Source organism: Narcine bancroftii, chromosome 1 (assembly GCF_036971445.1).
Source record: "Narcine bancroftii isolate sNarBan1 chromosome 1, sNarBan1.hap1, whole genome shotgun sequence".
Lineage (NCBI taxonomy): Eukaryota > Metazoa > Chordata > Chondrichthyes > Torpediniformes > Narcinidae > Narcine > Narcine bancroftii.
In genome coordinates this window covers 489,856,434-489,874,729 of record NC_091469.1, presented here as the reverse complement: position 1 = coordinate 489,874,729, position 18,296 = coordinate 489,856,434, and the positions used below count along the sequence as shown (strand labels likewise).

Below are 18,296 nucleotides of genomic sequence, written 5' to 3'. Positions count from 1 at the left end.
AATATAGTAAAGGAAAGGAAAATTTCGTGTCCTGTTGGTCTCTCTAATCTATTCCCACTGCTGTTGGTCTTTGTCTATTTTGTCCAATTTTTAAATCTGTGAGCTTTTCTTATGACTGGGAACATTATGTTCAGTACTGGTCGGCTCATTACAGTTAAGGATCTGGAAGCCATGGAGAGGGTGCAGAGATTTACCAGGTTTATGTAGCTTAACATGGGTGACACAGTTAGCATGGCGGTTGGCGCAACGCTGTTAGAGCGTCAGCGATCAGGACAGGGCTTCGAATCCCACACTGCCTATAAGGAATTTGTACATTCTCCCTATGTCTGTGTGGCTTTTCCCCGAGGACTCCGGTTTCCTCCCACCATTCAAAACATACCGGGAGTCGTAGGATAATTGGGTGCGATGGGGCAGCATGGGCTTAAGGGCCGAAAGGGCCTGTTACTGTGCTGTATGTATGAAAGATGTCACAACATCATGGGCCACAGGGCCTGGACTGTGCTGTAATGTTCTATGGTCTATGAGACACACAGGTGTCTGTGGACGCTGGAATCTGAAGCTAAGCACAATCCACTGGAGGAGCATCACTGAGAGAAAAATAATGGGTGACGTTTCAGGCCAAAATCTTTATTGAGACTCGTGCAGGGCACCAGAAACAGGGTGAACAATCCCTGCTGAGAAGGAGAAGCAGAGGAAATGACCCTACAGGACGGTGACCAAAGCAGCGGCTGAAGGTCCCACACAGGCTGCGGGTTGCTGGAGACTGGCTTGTGGGAATCAGGAGGTGCTGAGGGCAAGAAGGACCTCGGGCCCCAAGGATTCCTGGTCGTAATGGTGGTTTGGATCTGCAGCTCAGGTTGCCGATGGATCGAACAGGGGTCTGTGCAGCTACACCTGCAGGAGTGTTGGAGGAAAATCCATGGACCCTCTGTCTCTGAGGGGACTCCTTTGCTTCTTTTTAATAGCATAAGACATAGGAGCAGAAATGGGCCATGCAACCCATCGAGACTGCCCCACCATTCAATTATGAGCTGATCCATTTCCCCTCACCCCAGCCTTCTCCCCATAACCATTGATGTCCTGGCTAATCAAGGTCTTATCAAACTCTGCCTTAAATACAACAAATGATCTGGCTTCCACAACCACCACCCACAGATTCACCACCTTCTGGCTGAAGAAATTCCCCTGCTTTTCTGTTCTGTGGCTGCCCTTCAATCCTCAAGTTGTTACCTCTTGTCTTCAACTCTCCATCCTGGGAAACAATCTTTCTACATCGACCCTGTCCACACTTTTCAACATTTGAAATGTTTCAATGAGATCCCCCCTCATTCTCCTAAATTCCAACAAATATAGGCCAAGAGCCGTCAAACTCTCCTCATATCATCACCCCATCCTTGTGAACCCTCTGAAATGTCAGAACATCCTTTCTTCAATGAAGAGCCCAAAACTGCTCACAATCCTCCAAGTGAGGTCTCTCCAGGGCCTTATAAAGCCTCAACATCACATCCCTGCTCTTAGATTCGATTCCTCTGCATTGCATTTGCCTTCTTCACCACCAACTCAACCTGCAGGTTTACTTTCAGGCTGTCCTGCAGGAGGTCTCCCAGGTTCCTTTGCACCTGGGTATTCTGTGCAGTGTAATGCACACCCAGCACTGATATCTGACCTGGGTTTGAACCTCTCACCTGCAAGAAGAGAAGCAGCTCTCCTTTTTGGGTGAAGATGTAGGGATGGGTCTTCTTGTTGGCGTGGATGGCTCTGGCGATCAGGGTGAGGGTTTTCATCAGACTCAGCTTGATGGTCAGGTCCTGGGGAAGGAGAAAAGTCACGGGACAGGCAACAGCGAGATCAGGAGCACAGGCAAGAAAGCCGGCAGCAAGTGGGTTAGTGCAGACTGAAGAGCAAGGGTTACCATTCGGAAACGATGAGAAAAAAACACTCCGGGTGGGCAGATGGAGGAAATGGTCGCATGGGTCGGGGGCAGAGACAGGTCTCACACGTCAGCCACCTCACGTGGCAGTGGGGAAGGGTACCCCTCGGAACTGGCAGATCAACTCACGCCCTCAGCCTGCAATCAATCTCATCCCACATCAGTCAGATAGAAGGGGTGTCAAGGAGATTCCTTAGGATGTGGCCAGGATTGAGTTACAGGGAGAGGTTAGACAGGCAGGGTCTTTATACCCGAGAGCTGAGAGTTGACCTAACAGAGGTTCCCAAAATTACAAGGACACAAGTAAAGTGAGTGTTCGGTCTATTTCCCAGAGGAGACGATTCTAGAGCCATAGGGCACAGGCTTGAGGGGAGAGATTTAAGGCAGAGATTGATAGGTATCAGAATAGTCAGGATATCAAAGCTTATGGGGAGAAGGGCTAAGTGGGAGAATGGATCAGCTCATGATGGAATGGTTGAGCAGATATGATGGTCTATTTAGGAGGGATCTCAAGAGCAACATTTTCTACTCAGGGGGTTGTCTGTATCTGGAACGAGCTGCCAGAGGAAGTTATAGAAGTGGATAAAATTACAGTGTTCAAAAGATATTAGGACCGGTTTTTGGATGGGAAGGCTGTCCAAGGGAGATGGACCAAATGCAGGCAAATGGGACTGGCTCAGAATTTCCACTCCAGACAGCAGAGGAGGGCTGGGCCGATGGGGCTGTTCCATGCCATGACTCAATGCTGCATGGCTCTAGAGCAAGAAAAATACCCAGTTCAATCTTGGTGAGTGCTGTGGTCACTTGGGATCAGAACAATGCAGTCGGGTAAGCAGCATGGATTCAGAAAATTACTGGGCGGGCTGCCTGGCCCTGACAGGCTGGCAGGGGCCAATGCAAGAGCCATTGGCAGAGAATGCAGGCAGAGGCAGAGGGGCCGGTGGACGATAAAGAGCCCGTCCTGGCAGGTTGACCCTCTCATGCATCCAGGAGGCGCTGAAAGGTCTCCTCCCTGATTCGGTGTGCCTGGTACCCTGCCTTCCTCTAGCACTGAATCAGGGACGACTGAGATCAGCACCAATGCATTCTTGGGAAGTTACAATAAGAAAGTCTGCAGGCACCGTGATTGAAATAAAAACACAAGGCTGGAGAAATTCAGCTGGTCAGTGTACTTTATATACCAAAAATAAATAAAGATGAAGGGCTCAAGCCTGTAAGGTTAGCTATGTGTCTTTATCTTTGCTACATAAAGTGTGACCAGCTGGGTTTCTCCAGCCTTATGTTTTTACAAATGTGTCCTTGCCTGCTGCTGGTTTCCAGAACGTTCAGCCCAGTCCTCGTTTCAACACGGGGAATGATGCATACAGGTTGGAGAGAGGGCGATGGGAAAGGACAGGCAGCACGAAGCCAGTGGCCCTGGTGATCACACAATGATAGAGAGCAGAGGTTCAGACAGAGCGGTTAGCAGGGCTGTGAATGAGAGGAAGGTTCAACTCCTCCAGAGGGGAGAAGAGAGGACAAACCGCCAGCGCTGGACCCGAGGGTCACACTGTACCTTGGTCTCAACTTTAATGCCCAGAACCTATGAGACAAGTGAGAGGAAATCAGCAAATCCCTTGGTTAAAGCACCAAGCAACAGTCCACACTCAAGGCAATGGAGGCAACGAACAAACCATCAGGGCAGGGACAATGTTACTGAGTGAGGCTCCCTCCGCACCATCCCGTCACACACTCGCGGGGACAGGCACAGAGTAAAGCTCCCTCAGCACCGTCCCATCACACACTCTCCCTCAGCACCATCTCAGCACCCACTTAAAAGGTCAGGCACAGAGTGAAGCTCCCTCCTCATTAAATCCATGCTACCTTTGGTACACTTTGGATAGTGTAGCAGTTAGCACAATGTTACTACAGTGCTAGCGACCCAGTTGTAAAGGTTAAGACCTTGTGTTTTTTCACTCTTAGTTAACTTTGTGCCTATCTCTTTAACAGAGCTATTGTTTGTAGTGTTACCATGGTGATTATGATGTTATACGTGGTAATATCCACACAGACTAATGGCTTGCTCATTACTATTCAACCAGATATGAAGGAAGTGTGAGCACGAGAAAGTTTTCTTTTAATTGTGTTTTACTTTAAATACTTTTTTTTTGTCTCTTTCAATATCATTATGTATCTCTTTAAAGTTTAGGCTTTATATACGTTTTATATATCTATCATACAGCAAATGCTTTGTTACTCATCATTATGAAAGTCTTAATGTTATGCAAAATGTTTATTCGTTTTATCAATGAATTAAAGCTACATAAAGTAACATGCACAGAGTTGAATTTGTTGGATTAAAGAGTTTGTAATTTGGAATGTTGTAGCTCATGCTTTTGAAAGATGATACTTTGAAATTAGGATATATTAGAATAAGGAAAGTGTCGTCTATATTGTGATTCAAAGATAGATATATTTAATTGTGAACTTTGGAAGATAGGTTTTTAAAATATGTCTAAAGAATTAATAACATAATTTAAAGCAAGAGGAATCTACACTAATAATAATAGAATAATCCAGTTTTTAATGGAGTGTAGCCGACCGCTACAAAGAAACACACACACAGTGTGTCAGGTTAAGCTCACTCCTTTATTAGGGCTGGAAAGGCTGCTTTTATACTGTTCAAGTTCCCGCCATTTTTGCTGATTGACTGAGTCAGCTACATGAATAATAATAGCGGGAGGGAACGGCCATGCATATGAATGCCATTCTTCTCCAGTCTGTTTCTGCTGAGTTAGCTGGGCAGCTTGACTAATGCCATTTTAGGGCTGTTGGTCTGATGCTGCCCCAGCTTCTACCTCCGCTGGTTCGTTGTTCTGGGAGTCGCTTTAGCGATCTCTGTCTGCATCTGCTGCCGCGCGATGTGCCAGTCTGATCTCCGCAATTGCGGGCCGCCACAGGAGATCCATTACAATATCAGGCGTTCATGAAATCTTTTGAACATCTTCCCCCTCTCCATCCAACTGCTCTCAAAACACACATGGTGCATTGTATTTGTTCCTTGTATACGTTCACCATCGCTGCTCAATAACCTTCAAGTGGATTGACGGCCTCTAGTAGGATAAATATAGCTGTTTCCTAGGCTTATTGCTCTACTGTACTGTAACCGTGGCCCTGCATCGAGTATTTCTTGACCCAGGTACTGCAGAAAGACATGGGACGTCGGCCACAAATTGCTCAAGAGCTTATAGAAGGACCTCACAGATCGACAGAAATCCTATGATCTTGAACATGATCAATCAATGCTTGATAGAATGATTGATGCCCTTGGAGCTGGTTGGGTAAACTCCAGTAACTTTAAGGTTGCTTTGTTTGGTATAGAAATTTTATCCACCCTTATTTCATGTCTTCAGGATCACTTTAAAACCCACATCGGTACAGTGTTACCCAGTCTAATTGACCAGTTAGGAGATGCAAAGGATCAAGTGCAAGAACAAGATCAGAGCCTCTTATTGAAGATCATGGAACTGTCTGCTACCCCTCAGTATGTTTGGGAATGAATGTTGGGAGGATTTAAACACAAAAACCTCTGAACTAGGGAAGGAATTCTCCTTTGCCTTTATTAGTACATTAAACTCTGAGCAAAATCGTACCCCATATTTGTAATTTATTAGGAGATCCAAACAGTCAGGTCCGTGATGCAGCATTAAATAGTTTAGTAGAAATTTAGAAACATTTCGGAGAACGGGTCCATGCTGAATCTTCACAAAAAGGGGCTACCACAGTCGAGGTTGAATGTAATTTATGCAAAAATTGATGAAGTTCAGAAATCTGGAAATATGATCCTTTCTTCTGCCACCTGACCAAAATTTTTACGATGAAGAATCTGTGGATGGTCACAGGCCATCGTCCGCTCGCTCCACATCTTCAAAAACTCAAGGTTCACGACGTCCTTTTGGCATGGGTACAAGTCGTAGATCAGGAAAGTACAGCAGCCAAGGAAGTTGCAGGTACTCTTGATGAGGATGATTTTATCCGAGCATTTGAAGAAGTTCCGACAGTTCAGATTTATTGCAAACAGAGACCTTGAAGAATCCTTCCACAAAATTGAAAGTAATACTAAAAATGCCAAAGATCACCTTTGGACAGGTGAAGGAGTTACTCAAAAGTTGCCAATATATGAATTCAGAACGAGACTTTAAAAGGGCAAAAGAATTATTGCATTGTAGCAGTACGCTGGTGAGGGAGGGGGGCGGGGGGTGGAATGGACAAAACCAGCACTAACAGCTCCAAACTCATGATAGCTAGACACAACAGGCTAGAAACTTCCCACTACAGCATAGTGACTCAGCAACACCCGTAGGTCTACTGAGAAGCCCTGGCCTACTCACTGTGAATGTCATGCGGTAGTACCTACTCCAGATGTCATGACACCAGGTCACCTGTTGTTTGTCTGTACAGCATGTCAATAAATGTCTTTTACTCTTCTCTGGCTGAAACCTGAGATGTGGTCTCATTATTCATCTTATTTCAACTTGATGGCATTTGTCCATAACTTACATCTGCCACAGTATCCTCATTATGGCAATGAACATAAAATCTCAAGGGTCCTCAGGACAAGATTCTTTCTTGGCCAACAATAAAATCAAAGGATTTTACAAGCATATCCACTCTTTCTGAGAGGATGTTGTAACGCAATGGGAAATAGTGTACAAGAGCTGAATTTGCTTGCTAATTTATCGATCTTATAAACAAATTGCCTTATAAGCTGAAGGGTTCATGGAGAACCAAAGTTGCAGAGCTTAAAATGCTTCCTGGAAGGGATGCCACTTTTGAGGATGCTGTACAATTTTTGGAAAGGCAAGTGCATGTTAACACTATACCACTATTTGGAAATATTAAGGATGCTTCAATAGTTCCTAAAGATGTAAAGAAGTCTAAGTCATTGTCTCAACAGAAACCAAAGGCAAGTACCTTTTTTACTGCTGTGTCAGATGCAAGCACAGGAAAGAACAAGGTAACAAAGGAAAAGGAAGATCAGACAGTTCAGGAAAGCTGTTTATATTGTAAAGATAAGCATGCTTTAGAAAAATGTTCACAATTTGAGAAAAAGGTGTTTGAGGGAATATGCTTCAGTTGCTTGTGCAAAGGACAGATCAGCAAAACTTGTAATAAGTGTCTCAGTTGTGATATATGCAGATTATAGCATCCCAAGTTACTGCATGCTCAACGAAGTAAAGTTGAGAAGAAAGTCAAACAATCTGAATTCAAGACTAATGAGATAGTCAAAAGAGAGCAAGGAGAAGGTTAGATTGCAAACAGAGAAAGCTTGTAGACCGTGTTTGAGGGTGGAAAGGCAGGTGATAGAGAAGGGAGATGCTCTGTACGAAGATGGAGGGGAGATGATAGAAAAAGAACATAATAGTTTGTAAAGATAGGGACGAATAGAGAGTAAGAAGTGGGAAATCTCTGAAATACATATATTTTAATGCTAGGAGCGTTGTGAGGAAGGTGGATGAGCTGAGGGTGTGGATCGACACTTGGCAGTAAGACGTGGTAGCAATTAGTGAAACATGGTTGCAGGGAGGGTTGTGATTAGCAGCTAACTCTTCCAGGAATTTGTTGCTTTAGGTGTGATAGAATCGGAGGGGCAAGAGGGGGTGGTGTTGCATTGCTTGTCAGAGAAAATATTACAGCGGTGCTTAGGCAGGATAGATTGGAGGGCTTGTCAAGGGAGGCTATTTGGGTGGAATTGAGGAATGGGAAAGGGGTAGTTACATTTATAGGGGTGTATTATAGACTACCTAATGGGGAACGAGAACTAGAGGAAAACATTTGTAGGGAGATAGCAGATATTTGTAATAAGTACAGGGTTGTGATTGTTGAAGATTTTAATGTTCCAAATATAGATTAGGAAACCCTTTTCTGTGAAAGGGCTGGATGGATTGGAGTTTGTAAAATGTGTCCAGGATTACAGCAATACGTAGAGGTACCGACTAGAGAAAGAGCATTGTTGGGGAATGAGATAAGTAATGGAGGCATGTGTTGGGGAGCACTTCGTGCCATTAGCTTAAATGTAATTATGGAAAGGGATAGGGTTGAGGTTTTTGATTGGGGAAAAGGCAGATTTGAAGAAATGTGAAAGGATTTACAAGGAGTGGATTGGGACGATTTTTTTTATGGGCAGGATGCAGTAGAGAAATGGAGGTCTTTTAAAAGTGAGATTTTGAGGGTACAAAATCTTGATGTTTCTGTTAGGTTAAAAGATGGGGTCAAAAGTTTGAGAGAGCCATGGATACTGAAAACTTGGTTCGAAAAAAGATGGAGACCTACAATAAATATAAAAAACAAGGGAAAAAGATGTTCGGAAAATACATTGAATGTAAAAAGAATCTTAAGAAAGAAATTAGAAAAGCTAAAAGAAGGTGGCTATAGCAAACAGGGTGAAAATAAATCCAAAATGTTTGTATAAATATGTTAATAGCAAAAGGAGAGTGAGGGATAAAATGGGTCCCTTAGAGAATCAGAGCCGACAACTGTGTGTGGAGCCAAAAGAGAGGGGGGAGATCTTGAACAATTTCTTTTCTTTGGTATTCACCAAGGAGAAGGATACTGAATTGTGTGGGGTAAAGGATCGGTCTAAGACCCGTGGGGGGGGGGGGGAGGAGGGAGTAAAAAAGTAACGTTGATGGAAACAGAAGAACTGGGAGAAGGAGCAATGGAAGAATTTGAAGGGCCAAGTTCAAAAGAAGAATTTTAATTTAGTGAACAAGAAGAAATGCAAGAAAAACTTGTTGCAGCTCAGGGTAGGCATTTACCTAAACATAAAGACTATTAAGAGCAACATTTTCAAGCAAGGTCTCAGCAGATTTCTTTGGCTTTCAAATGTGATGTAGGACATCGCAACTGTTAAAGCTGATGTTGCAAAATACGCAAAGGTTGTGGATAAAGTACAAGAGAAGGTTAAGAAAATGGAAGATAAGCTGGAGGATTGTGTTTGCGATACTGATCCGTGTGAACACAAGTTGAATACATACGATGATTCTTTAACTGGATGGAGGATAGAGAAAAGTGATTTACTGAAGAAAATTGACTCATTGGAAAATCAGAGGCAGGAATAATGTGAAGATAGTGGGTTTGCCAGAAGATTTTGAAGGCTCCGAACCAGTAAAATTCTTTCAGAAATGGATATCTGATGTCTTAGGTTCAGATTTGTTTCCGAATGGATTGGAATTGGATAAGGCCCATAGAGAACTCAGAAAGAAACCACCTCAATCTGTTTTGGTCAGGTGTTTACAACTTCAGGATAGAGAACTGATATTAAGATTGGCAGTTCAAAATGCCCGACAACATGGAGGCCCGTTGATGGTTCAGAACAGAGGAGTCTTTTTTTAAGTGCATCTTAATCAAAATATTATTAAAAGACGTACAGAATTCAACTCGGCGAAAGCAGTCCTCTGGCAGAAGAGTTACAAATTTGCTTTTAAATTTTATGCTGCTTTAAAAGTTTTTTTATGGGGAATATGAATCTCGGTTTTTTCAGGATGATGGCAATGCATTGACTTTTGCTAATTCTTTGCTCGATCTTAAAAAAAGGTCGGTCTTCGTCCTCACAAGTGCAGAAACTGAATGGAGTTGATAATGGTGTTCAGAAGGAGAAAAAGAAGAAAATACAAAAAGATTGATTGGAGGAGATGCAAAATAAGGAATCTAGTGATTCTGAAGAGATCTTGATTGATGATAAACAAGTGAATAAAGACTTGGAAGAAGCTTTTCAGACCTGAACTTTTTGTTTAGATATTTTTGTTATTTCTGTTCAGGAAAGATGCAAAATCTCATTGTAGTTCAACCAACACCATCGCTCACTTAATGACTTAGGCTGCTACCCGTGTTGTAAGGGGAGTAGTACTTTTAGTACTTAAGGGGGGGGAAGGGGTGAGAGGGATTTTCTTATATATTGTTTTGGGTATGTTTTTTTTTCTTTTTTTATTATTTTGAGGAGATTTGGATTAATTTTATAATTTTTATGTGGATAGAGATCCTGCTGCACAGATTGGGATCTTTATGAAATTAGATGGCCAATTTAAAATTTGCTACATTTAATGTGAATGGGCTCAATAATCCAATTAAACGTAAGAGAGTGTTAACTTTTAATTTCTTAAGTTGATATTGCATTTTTGCAAGAAACTCATTTAACTGAAATTGAACATTAAAAGTTAAAAAGAAACTGGGTGGGTCAAGTTTTCTATTCTTCTTTAAATTCTAAAGCTAGAGGGGTGGCAATTTTAGTTCATAAAAATTTGCCATTTATTTTGCAATCACTATATGAGTCAATAGAGATAATTCTGTTAGTAAATTGTAAAATTTATTCTGAATCTTGGACTTTGGCAAATATTTATGCACTAAATGTGGATGATTAGATGTTTTTTTCAGGATTTTTTACTTAATTTATCACATTCTCATGATGAAATTATGATAGGGGGTGATTTTAATTGTTGTTTGGATCCTTTAGTGGATAAATCTGGTAAGGTGATGCCGAGAACAAAGATGGCTAAAAAATTATTATTTTTGATGAAGGAATTTAATTTGATTGATATATGGAGGAAATTAAACCAGAAAGATAGGGATTATTCTTTTTATTCAGCTCAGTGTGATACTTATCCTAGAATTGATTTTTTTTATTATTGGGTCAGCTATTGGACAATGAATACAAGTCTAGAATTTTTCACAGTAGTTCCAATTCCCGGCCTTTTCCCCATATCCCTTGATGCCCTCACTAATGAGATACTTGTCTATTTCTTGTTTAAATACTTCCAGTGATCTGGCTTCCACTGCTGTATGCGACAGCGAGTTCCACAGATCCATGACCTTCTGGCACAAGAAGTTCTTACTAATCTCTGTTTTATATGGATAACCTCTAATTTTCAGACTATGACCCCCCCTGTCCTCGATTCACGCACCAAGGGAAACATCTTACCCGCATCCACCCTATCTAAACCTTTCAAAATACGAAATGCCTCTATGAGATCTCCTCTCATTCTCCTATACTCCAATGAATACTATCCAAGAGCTGCCAAATGCTCCTTGTACGTTAGCCCTTGCATTTTGGGAATCATCCTAGTGAATCTCCTCTGAACCCTCTCCAACAACATCACATCCTTTCTAAGATAGGGAGCCCAAAACTGCACACAGTTCTCCAAATGAGGTCTCACCAGTGCCCCATAGACCCTCATAAACATCTCTTTACTCTTGTACACTAGTCCTCTTGAAATGAATGCCAACATTCACTAACAATTTCACCTGGTCATTAACCTTTAGGTTTCCCTGCACGAGGACACCCAGGTCCCTTTGCACATTCGAGGTCTGAATTTTCACCCCATCCATATAGTAATCTACCTGTTTGTTTTCACTGCCAAAGTGTACAACTGTACATTTCTCTATGCTAAATCTCCTCTGCCATAATTTTGCCCAGTCTCCCAATCTGTCTATATCCTTCTGCAACTTTACGGATTCTACTACACTTCCTACTTCACCACCTATCTTGGTGTCATCCGCAATTTTGGCCACAAAACCTTTCTTACCACAATCCAAATCATTAATATAAATTGTAAACAGCAGCAGCCCCAATACTGACCCCTGCGGAAAACCACTAGTTACAGGCAGCCATCCAGAATGGGAACCCTTAATTTAAACCCTTGGCATCCTGCCTATCAGCCACTTTTCTATCCAGTTTAATAACTTCCCTGTATGTAATTCCATGGGCCCTCAACTTATTTAGCAGCCTAATATGCAGCACCTTATCGAAAGCCTTTTGATGATCTAAATAGATAATATCCACAGTCTCACCTCTGTCTATCCTATGTTAGAGAAAGATATAAATGTTTTGGAAAAAGAGTTACAGAGGAATCCATTTGATAAAGAGAAAAAAAGTACAATTAGATTCTAAGAAATTGAAATATAATACATTACAAACTTATAGAATTGAACGTTTATTGCAAAGATCTAAACAAAAATATTATGAATTTGGGGAAAAGGCGCATAAGGTTTTGGCATGGCAAATGAAATCTGAGCAAGTATCTAGAACAATAAAGGCAGTTAGAAAAAAATTCAAAATTTCTTATAAATCCCAGGATATTAATGAGGAGTTTAAGGGAATTTTGTTTTTAAATTATATACTTAGAAGAGCAGCAAGATCAAAGTAAAATAGATGGAATTTTAAATAAATTACATTTATCTATTTTGAATGATTGAATTAAGGAACAATTGGAGAAGCCCATAGATTCTAGAGATTATGTTAGTTCTTAATTCAATGCCAAATGGTAAATCTCAAGGAGAGGATGGTTTTACTGTGGAATTTTATAAGAAATTTCAAAATTATTACTTCCATTGTTTGTTGAAGTTTTATAGCAGGCTAGAGATATACAATCTTTACCAGAATCTTTTTCACAAGCTATTATAACAGTAATTCTTAAAAAAGAAAAGGACCCTTTGAATCTTGGGTCTTATAGGCCAATTTCATTATTAAATGTCGATTATAAGCTTTTGATGAAGATTTTGGCCAATAAGTTGGTGCTATTTTTTTACCAAGGTTGATTCATATTGATCAAGCAAGTTTTATTAAGGGTAGATATTCTGCTGATAATGTAACTAAATCAATTAGTTTAATTAATATTTCACAGGAGAAATTCAACACACAATGGTCTTATCATTAGATGCCGAAAAGGCATTTGATAGGGTGGAATGGTGTTTTTTTATTTAAAGTGTTGAAAAATTTTGGTTTGGACCAATATTTATAAGTTGGATTAAGCCAATATATAAACAACCAAAAGATAGAGTTATGACAAATAGGTTTTTATCTGATTCTTTTAATTTTATAGAGATCTACTAGACAAGGGTTGCCCTCTGTCACCAGCATTATTTGCATTGGGGATTGAACCTTTAGCACAATTAATAAGGCAGAAAAGGGATATAAAAGGTATTACAACAGGATTGGATGAATTTAAGATTAGTTTGTTTGCAGATTGTATGTTAACAGGAGTCATTGAAAGTTTTACAGGAAATGTTAATATAATATGGAGATTTATCGGGAGATAAAGTGAATTGGAATAAAAGTGAACTTATGCCATTGTCTGAAGCTGATTATTCTGTTTGTAAAGGAGAAGTACATTTTAAACAGACTGATCAAATTAAATATTTAGATATTAAAATAGATAGACATATAAATTTATATGCTTTAAATTATTTGCCCTTATTTTCTATAATTAAAGAGGATCTAATTAAATGGAAAGACATGGACTTGCTGATAACTTTAGCTGGTAGAGTGAATTGTATAAAAGTGAATGTATTTCCTTGACTTCAGTATTTTTTTAAACTATTTCCTGTAATATTCCAAAAATGTTTTTTAAAGATTTGTATACAGTAGTTAGGAAATTTTTATGGAAGGGTAAATTGGCAAGGTTTCTGTTCATAAGTTAACCTGGAAATATGAATTAGGAGGAATTACAACTTCAATTTTTTTAAATTACTATAAGGCCGCTCAGTTAAAATTTATTCATAGAATGTTTGATCTGGATAGTCCTTTGACTTGGGCGGATGTAGAATTAAACAGCATTAGGGAGGATAGAAGGGATCAATTTGTTTATAAATGGAATGTTAAATTGTTAAGTTCTTATAAGTCGCCAATTTTATCTCATTTGATGGATATTTGGGATGGGATAAATAAATAAATTAGTACACAAGGTGAAATATCTAGATATATTCCTTTGTATCAGAATAAACTTTTTCCCTTTTATGATTTTTAATTACCTCCTTAAGATTTGGGATCAGAAAGGGATTTAAATAGTAAATAATTGCTATGAATTAGGCTGATGTCTTTCATTTGAAAGAATGAAAGAAAGATATCAAATACCAATTCAGACTCTTTTTTGTTATTATCAAATTAAATCAATGTTGTACGATTTCTTTGGGAAGAATTTATTTCTTCCAAAAGAGTTGAAATTTGAAATGATGGTTCGTGATGGAGGGAAGAAAGGATTTATTTCTGAAATGAATAAATTATTGCAACCGAAAATGTCTAAAATTAATCTGCATAAATCAAGGCTCAAATGTGAGAAAGATTTGGGAGTTGATTTGGATAGGGACCATTGGAAAACTATTTGTAATGATAGTGTAACAAAAATTATAAATGTCCGGTATAGACTTATAACTTATAATTTTATACATAATTATATTTAACTCCAGAGTGTTTAAAAAGATATAATTTGATTCTTTCTGATTTGTGTTTTCAATACAATGGTCAGAAAGGTACATTTTTACATTCAGTATGGTCTTGTGATAAGGTTAAACTATTTTGGCCTCTTGTTAAGGATTGTTTACAGAATATTTTGAAAATTAAAACTTTCTTTTGACTCAAAATTTTTTTTGATTGGTAATATAAGTGGACTTTGTTTGGTATATAAATTGGATAAATTTCAAATAGCTTTTCTGAGACTGGCATTAGCAGCGGTGAGGAAATGTATAGCAAGTTCGTGGAAAGATCAGATAGAACCTAGTTTACAGAGATGGCATTCGGAATTAAGGTCCTGTAATCGGTTGGAAAAGATAACGTGTAATTTGAGAGATAAATATTATATTTTTAGAAAGATTTGGAGCCCACATCTGGATTATATTAATTGGAAGATTTGAAGATTTTGATCTGGATTTCCTTATTCCACGATGTATTAATTTTTGTTTTGGTTTTCTCCTTTTTTTCTTATTTAGGGGTTAATTGGGGTATATGGGGTAGAGATGGGAGGAGGGGTGTGTATTATTGTTGGGGTTCGAAGGGATTTTTTGGTTTGTGTTTTAAATATATATAAAGCATGTTAAATTTAAGGATATATTGGTGTAATCATGGTTGCTTATATTTTTTTAAAAAGCTACATAAAGTAACAGCCATGGAGTTGAATTTGTTGGTGTGACAAGAGTATATAGATATGCTTTTGGGAGTTAAATTGGGAAAGGTAGATGACACTTTCCAATCTCTCGTATTTCCCAATTTCAAAACGTGTCACCTTCTGAGAAACGTAAGCTTTGATATTCCGAATTACAATCTTATCATTCCAATAAACCAAACTTCGTACTTTCAGCTTTATGTAGCCTTTAATTAGTTGATATAAACATTTTGCAGAACTTTGCATCAAGATTTTCATAACATTCTGTATAATGATATCATTCTTGATACAGTTAAACCAAAATTAAGATGATTAAAATAAAACGATTAATATGATAAGAGACGATAAGATGAATTCAAAGTATTTTGATGCTTATGCCTCCTCCATAGTTCTTCGAAGACTAAATGCAAGCTCCCCGTTTGCCCGAAAATTGCAACATATGATGTCATGGTAACCATGGTAACACTACAAATAACAATTTTCCTTAAAGGGATAGTTATAAAATTAACTAACATGAGGTTTTAAACTTAACATCCAGTTTCATCCCTGTATTTGGGCAATGCGGGTTCATGGGTTGGAAGGGCCTGTAATCATGTTGAATCACTAAAATTAAATGAATTTAAATATACCTGACGATTGGAATAATTGCATATGGTACCCGGGGCCCTGGTGGGACTTATTTTGAGGGAAAAGAGAATGGGGAGGTCCCTGCGATGGTGTCTGCTGCCTCAGTCACCAACCAGTGAGGTGTGGCATTGGATTGGGGACTGGGAGGTTGGGGCAAACTCCCGACCTTACCTTGGTGTTGAAGTGGCTCAGAACCGGCTTGACCACGTCCTTCTCAACCCTGGCCAAGATCTGGTCAGCTGGAGCATGCAATGTCAGGTACCCGTAACACAGGATCAGTGTGCTCCTCGCCCTCTCCACGTCTATGTCTGACTTGTCCTGGGGAGAGACCATGACTCAGTTACCAGCCCCATCGGCTCAGTTGTGGCTCAGACACCAGGCACCATAGGCTGTGTTCCAGTTACAGGCATCACAGGCCCATCGTGCCTCGATTACTGGCACCACCAGTCTAGCCCCGGTTTCCAGCACCAGCATGACCCTGTCAATGGCACCTCTGGCCCAACCGCGGCTCAGACACTGACACCACAGGCCCAGGCTTTCCCCCCCCCACCAGTTACCAGCACTCAGGTTCAATCATGCCTCCACGTTACCAGCACGTGGGTTTCACCGCGGGAGGTCAGTGGGGTTCATTGGGAGGGTCAGTGGGATTCACCACGGCAGTGTTAATCGCGGGGGATCTGTGGGGTTCACAGCAGAGGGTCAGTGGGGTTCACCGTGGGGGTCAGGTCAATAGGGGAGTGGGGATCTTTCTGGGGGTGAGTTCATTGGGGGGTGGGGTTCATAACGGGGTGGGGAGAGGGACATCCAGCAGCTCCTACCTTGAGTATGTGGAAGAGACTTGGAGACTTCTTGAAGACATCTGACCTGCCGTAGTCGTCCAGTTTGGACAGGGTGATGTCCAGGTGGGTGGTGGCACAAAAACCCACTCCAACCGCAACGCCCTGCCACACCAAGGGAGTCATTAGTCCAGTCAGGAGCAGAGGGGTAGGGGGGTGGTGGGCAGCAGAGCAGTGGGTCGAGGGAAGCGGGGCAAGGCCCAGTGACAGAGTTGGAGGTACAGTTGGGCGGGGAGCAGCAACGGAATGTGGAGAGCAGCGACAGGGCAGTGGGTGGGGGCAGCGGGTGAGGGGGCGATGACGGGGGGCGGCAATGAAAGGGAAATTGCCACATGGTCAAGGATGTAGGGGCAGGATGATAGAGGCAGGAGAGAGGGGAGAGCCGGTCGAGGGGAAATGCAACACAGAGCTCCTCACCCCCTCCCCCACAGAGGGGTGCTCCCTCAGACCCCCCACATAGTGGTTCTTCTTCACACCCCCCTCTTCTCCACCACGGTTGGTTGAACCCTCACCCCCAACCCCACGTATGGTCGACCCCTCAACCATCCCCTCCTGGGTTGGTTGCCTCTTCATCCCCTCACCCCTGCCCCACAAACGGGCACCTTCTCACCTCCCTCTCCAGGGCATCAGCATGCTGCACCCTCTGCAGCAGTTCCCTCAGCTGCTTCCTCACCACGTCGACATTGTTCATCTGCCGCAACACCACACCAGCACACTTGTACAGGAACCCCTGCCAATGACAGCCGTTACTGAACCCCGACACACAGGCCAGACACGTAAATCAGCCCCAGCAAGGACACCTCCCCCCTCCGCCCCTTCCTGGCAAAGCCACGTTCCCTCGTCCCGGCAGGGCCACGTTCCCTTGTCCCGGAAAGGTCATGACCCCTCAGAAGGGACATATTCCCCCATCGTGGCAGGCAGTCGTGGAGGCCAGGACATTGGGTGTTTTTAAGGCAGAGATTGATAGGTTTGTAATTAGCCAGGGCATCAAAGGTTATCAGAAGAAGACCGGGCAGTGGGGCTGGGTGGGGAAATGGATCAGCTCATGATTGAATGGTGGGGCAGACTTGATGGGCTGAATGGCCTATTTCTGCTCCTATGTCTTATGGATACCATCAACGATTCCCAGATCTCTATCACTTGGTGTAAAATAAAACACTCTCTCAGATCAAATATCCTTCCACTCAACTCAAACCTTGGGAAGAATCTCCCCACCTCTCTCACACTCTGCATCCACCGCCTCTTGTGGGTTCCATAAACACAACAACCTCAGCTCTGTCTTATATGGTGGCATAATATTTTTTATACGGAGACCCCTGTAAATCTGCTGAGGGGAAGAGCTGGGTTTTTCAATTTAAAATCTTAAATTTATAACACAGTACAAGCCAATTCCAGCCATTTCAACTGATGCTGCCAAATTTCACACAAATTAACCTATGCTTTGAAGGGTGGGAGGAAACCACCCCACCCCGGGGAAACCCACGCACACAAGAGGAGAACAACTCCTTCTGGACAGCATGGGAATCGAACTCCATCCCGATCACTGGCGCTGTAACGGCGTTCCGCTGCCAACTATGCTATGATTCAAGTGAAGCCAAATGCGTCAGTATTTACAAGAGAAAAGCCATGTGGTGATTACGGAAGAGGAAGTGTTAGATCTTCTAAATAACATTAAGATTGAGAAGTCCCCAGGGTCGGATGAGATATACCCTAGGTTGCTGTGGGAGGTAAGAGAAGAAATTTTGAGAGCATTAACTATGGTCATTGGATCCTCTTTGACCACAGGGGAGGTGCCAGAGGATCGGAAAATGACAAATGTAGTCCCTTTGTTTAAAAAAAGGTAATAATGAGAATCCTGGGAATTATAGACCATTGAGTCACACATCAGTGGAGTGTAAACTATTGGAGAGGATTCTTAAAGATCGGATCTACCAGCATTTGGAGAGGTAGAATTTACTCAAGAATAGTCAGCATGGCTTTGTAAAGGGAATG

At 41.5% G+C, this 18,296-nt stretch overlaps 1 protein-coding gene and 1 pseudogene across 4 annotated transcripts in view; one reads left to right on the top strand and one right to left on the bottom strand.

Moving 5' to 3' along the window:
- Positions 1-18,296, bottom strand: part of mroh1 (maestro heat-like repeat family member 1) — a 144,529-nt gene that overhangs the window by 47,106 nt on the left and 79,127 nt on the right. For 3 of the 4 annotated variants that reach the window (XM_069915113.1, XM_069915114.1, XM_069915115.1), the window contains exons 20-24: positions 16,915-17,034; positions 16,287-16,409; positions 15,640-15,786; positions 3,486-3,512; positions 1,686-1,808 (exon numbers count right to left, since the gene is read on the bottom strand). In XM_069915113.1, coding sequence (XP_069771214.1) covers positions 1,686-1,808; positions 3,486-3,512; positions 15,640-15,786; positions 16,287-16,409; positions 16,915-17,034 — 540 coding nt within the window. The remainder of the gene's footprint in view (positions 1-1,685; positions 1,809-3,485; positions 3,513-15,639; positions 15,787-16,286; positions 16,410-16,914; positions 17,035-18,296) is intronic. The other variant, XM_069915116.1, reaches the window with a different exon arrangement.
- LOC138754239 (CLIP-associating protein 1 pseudogene) lies at positions 4,896-5,929 on the top strand (annotated as a pseudogene).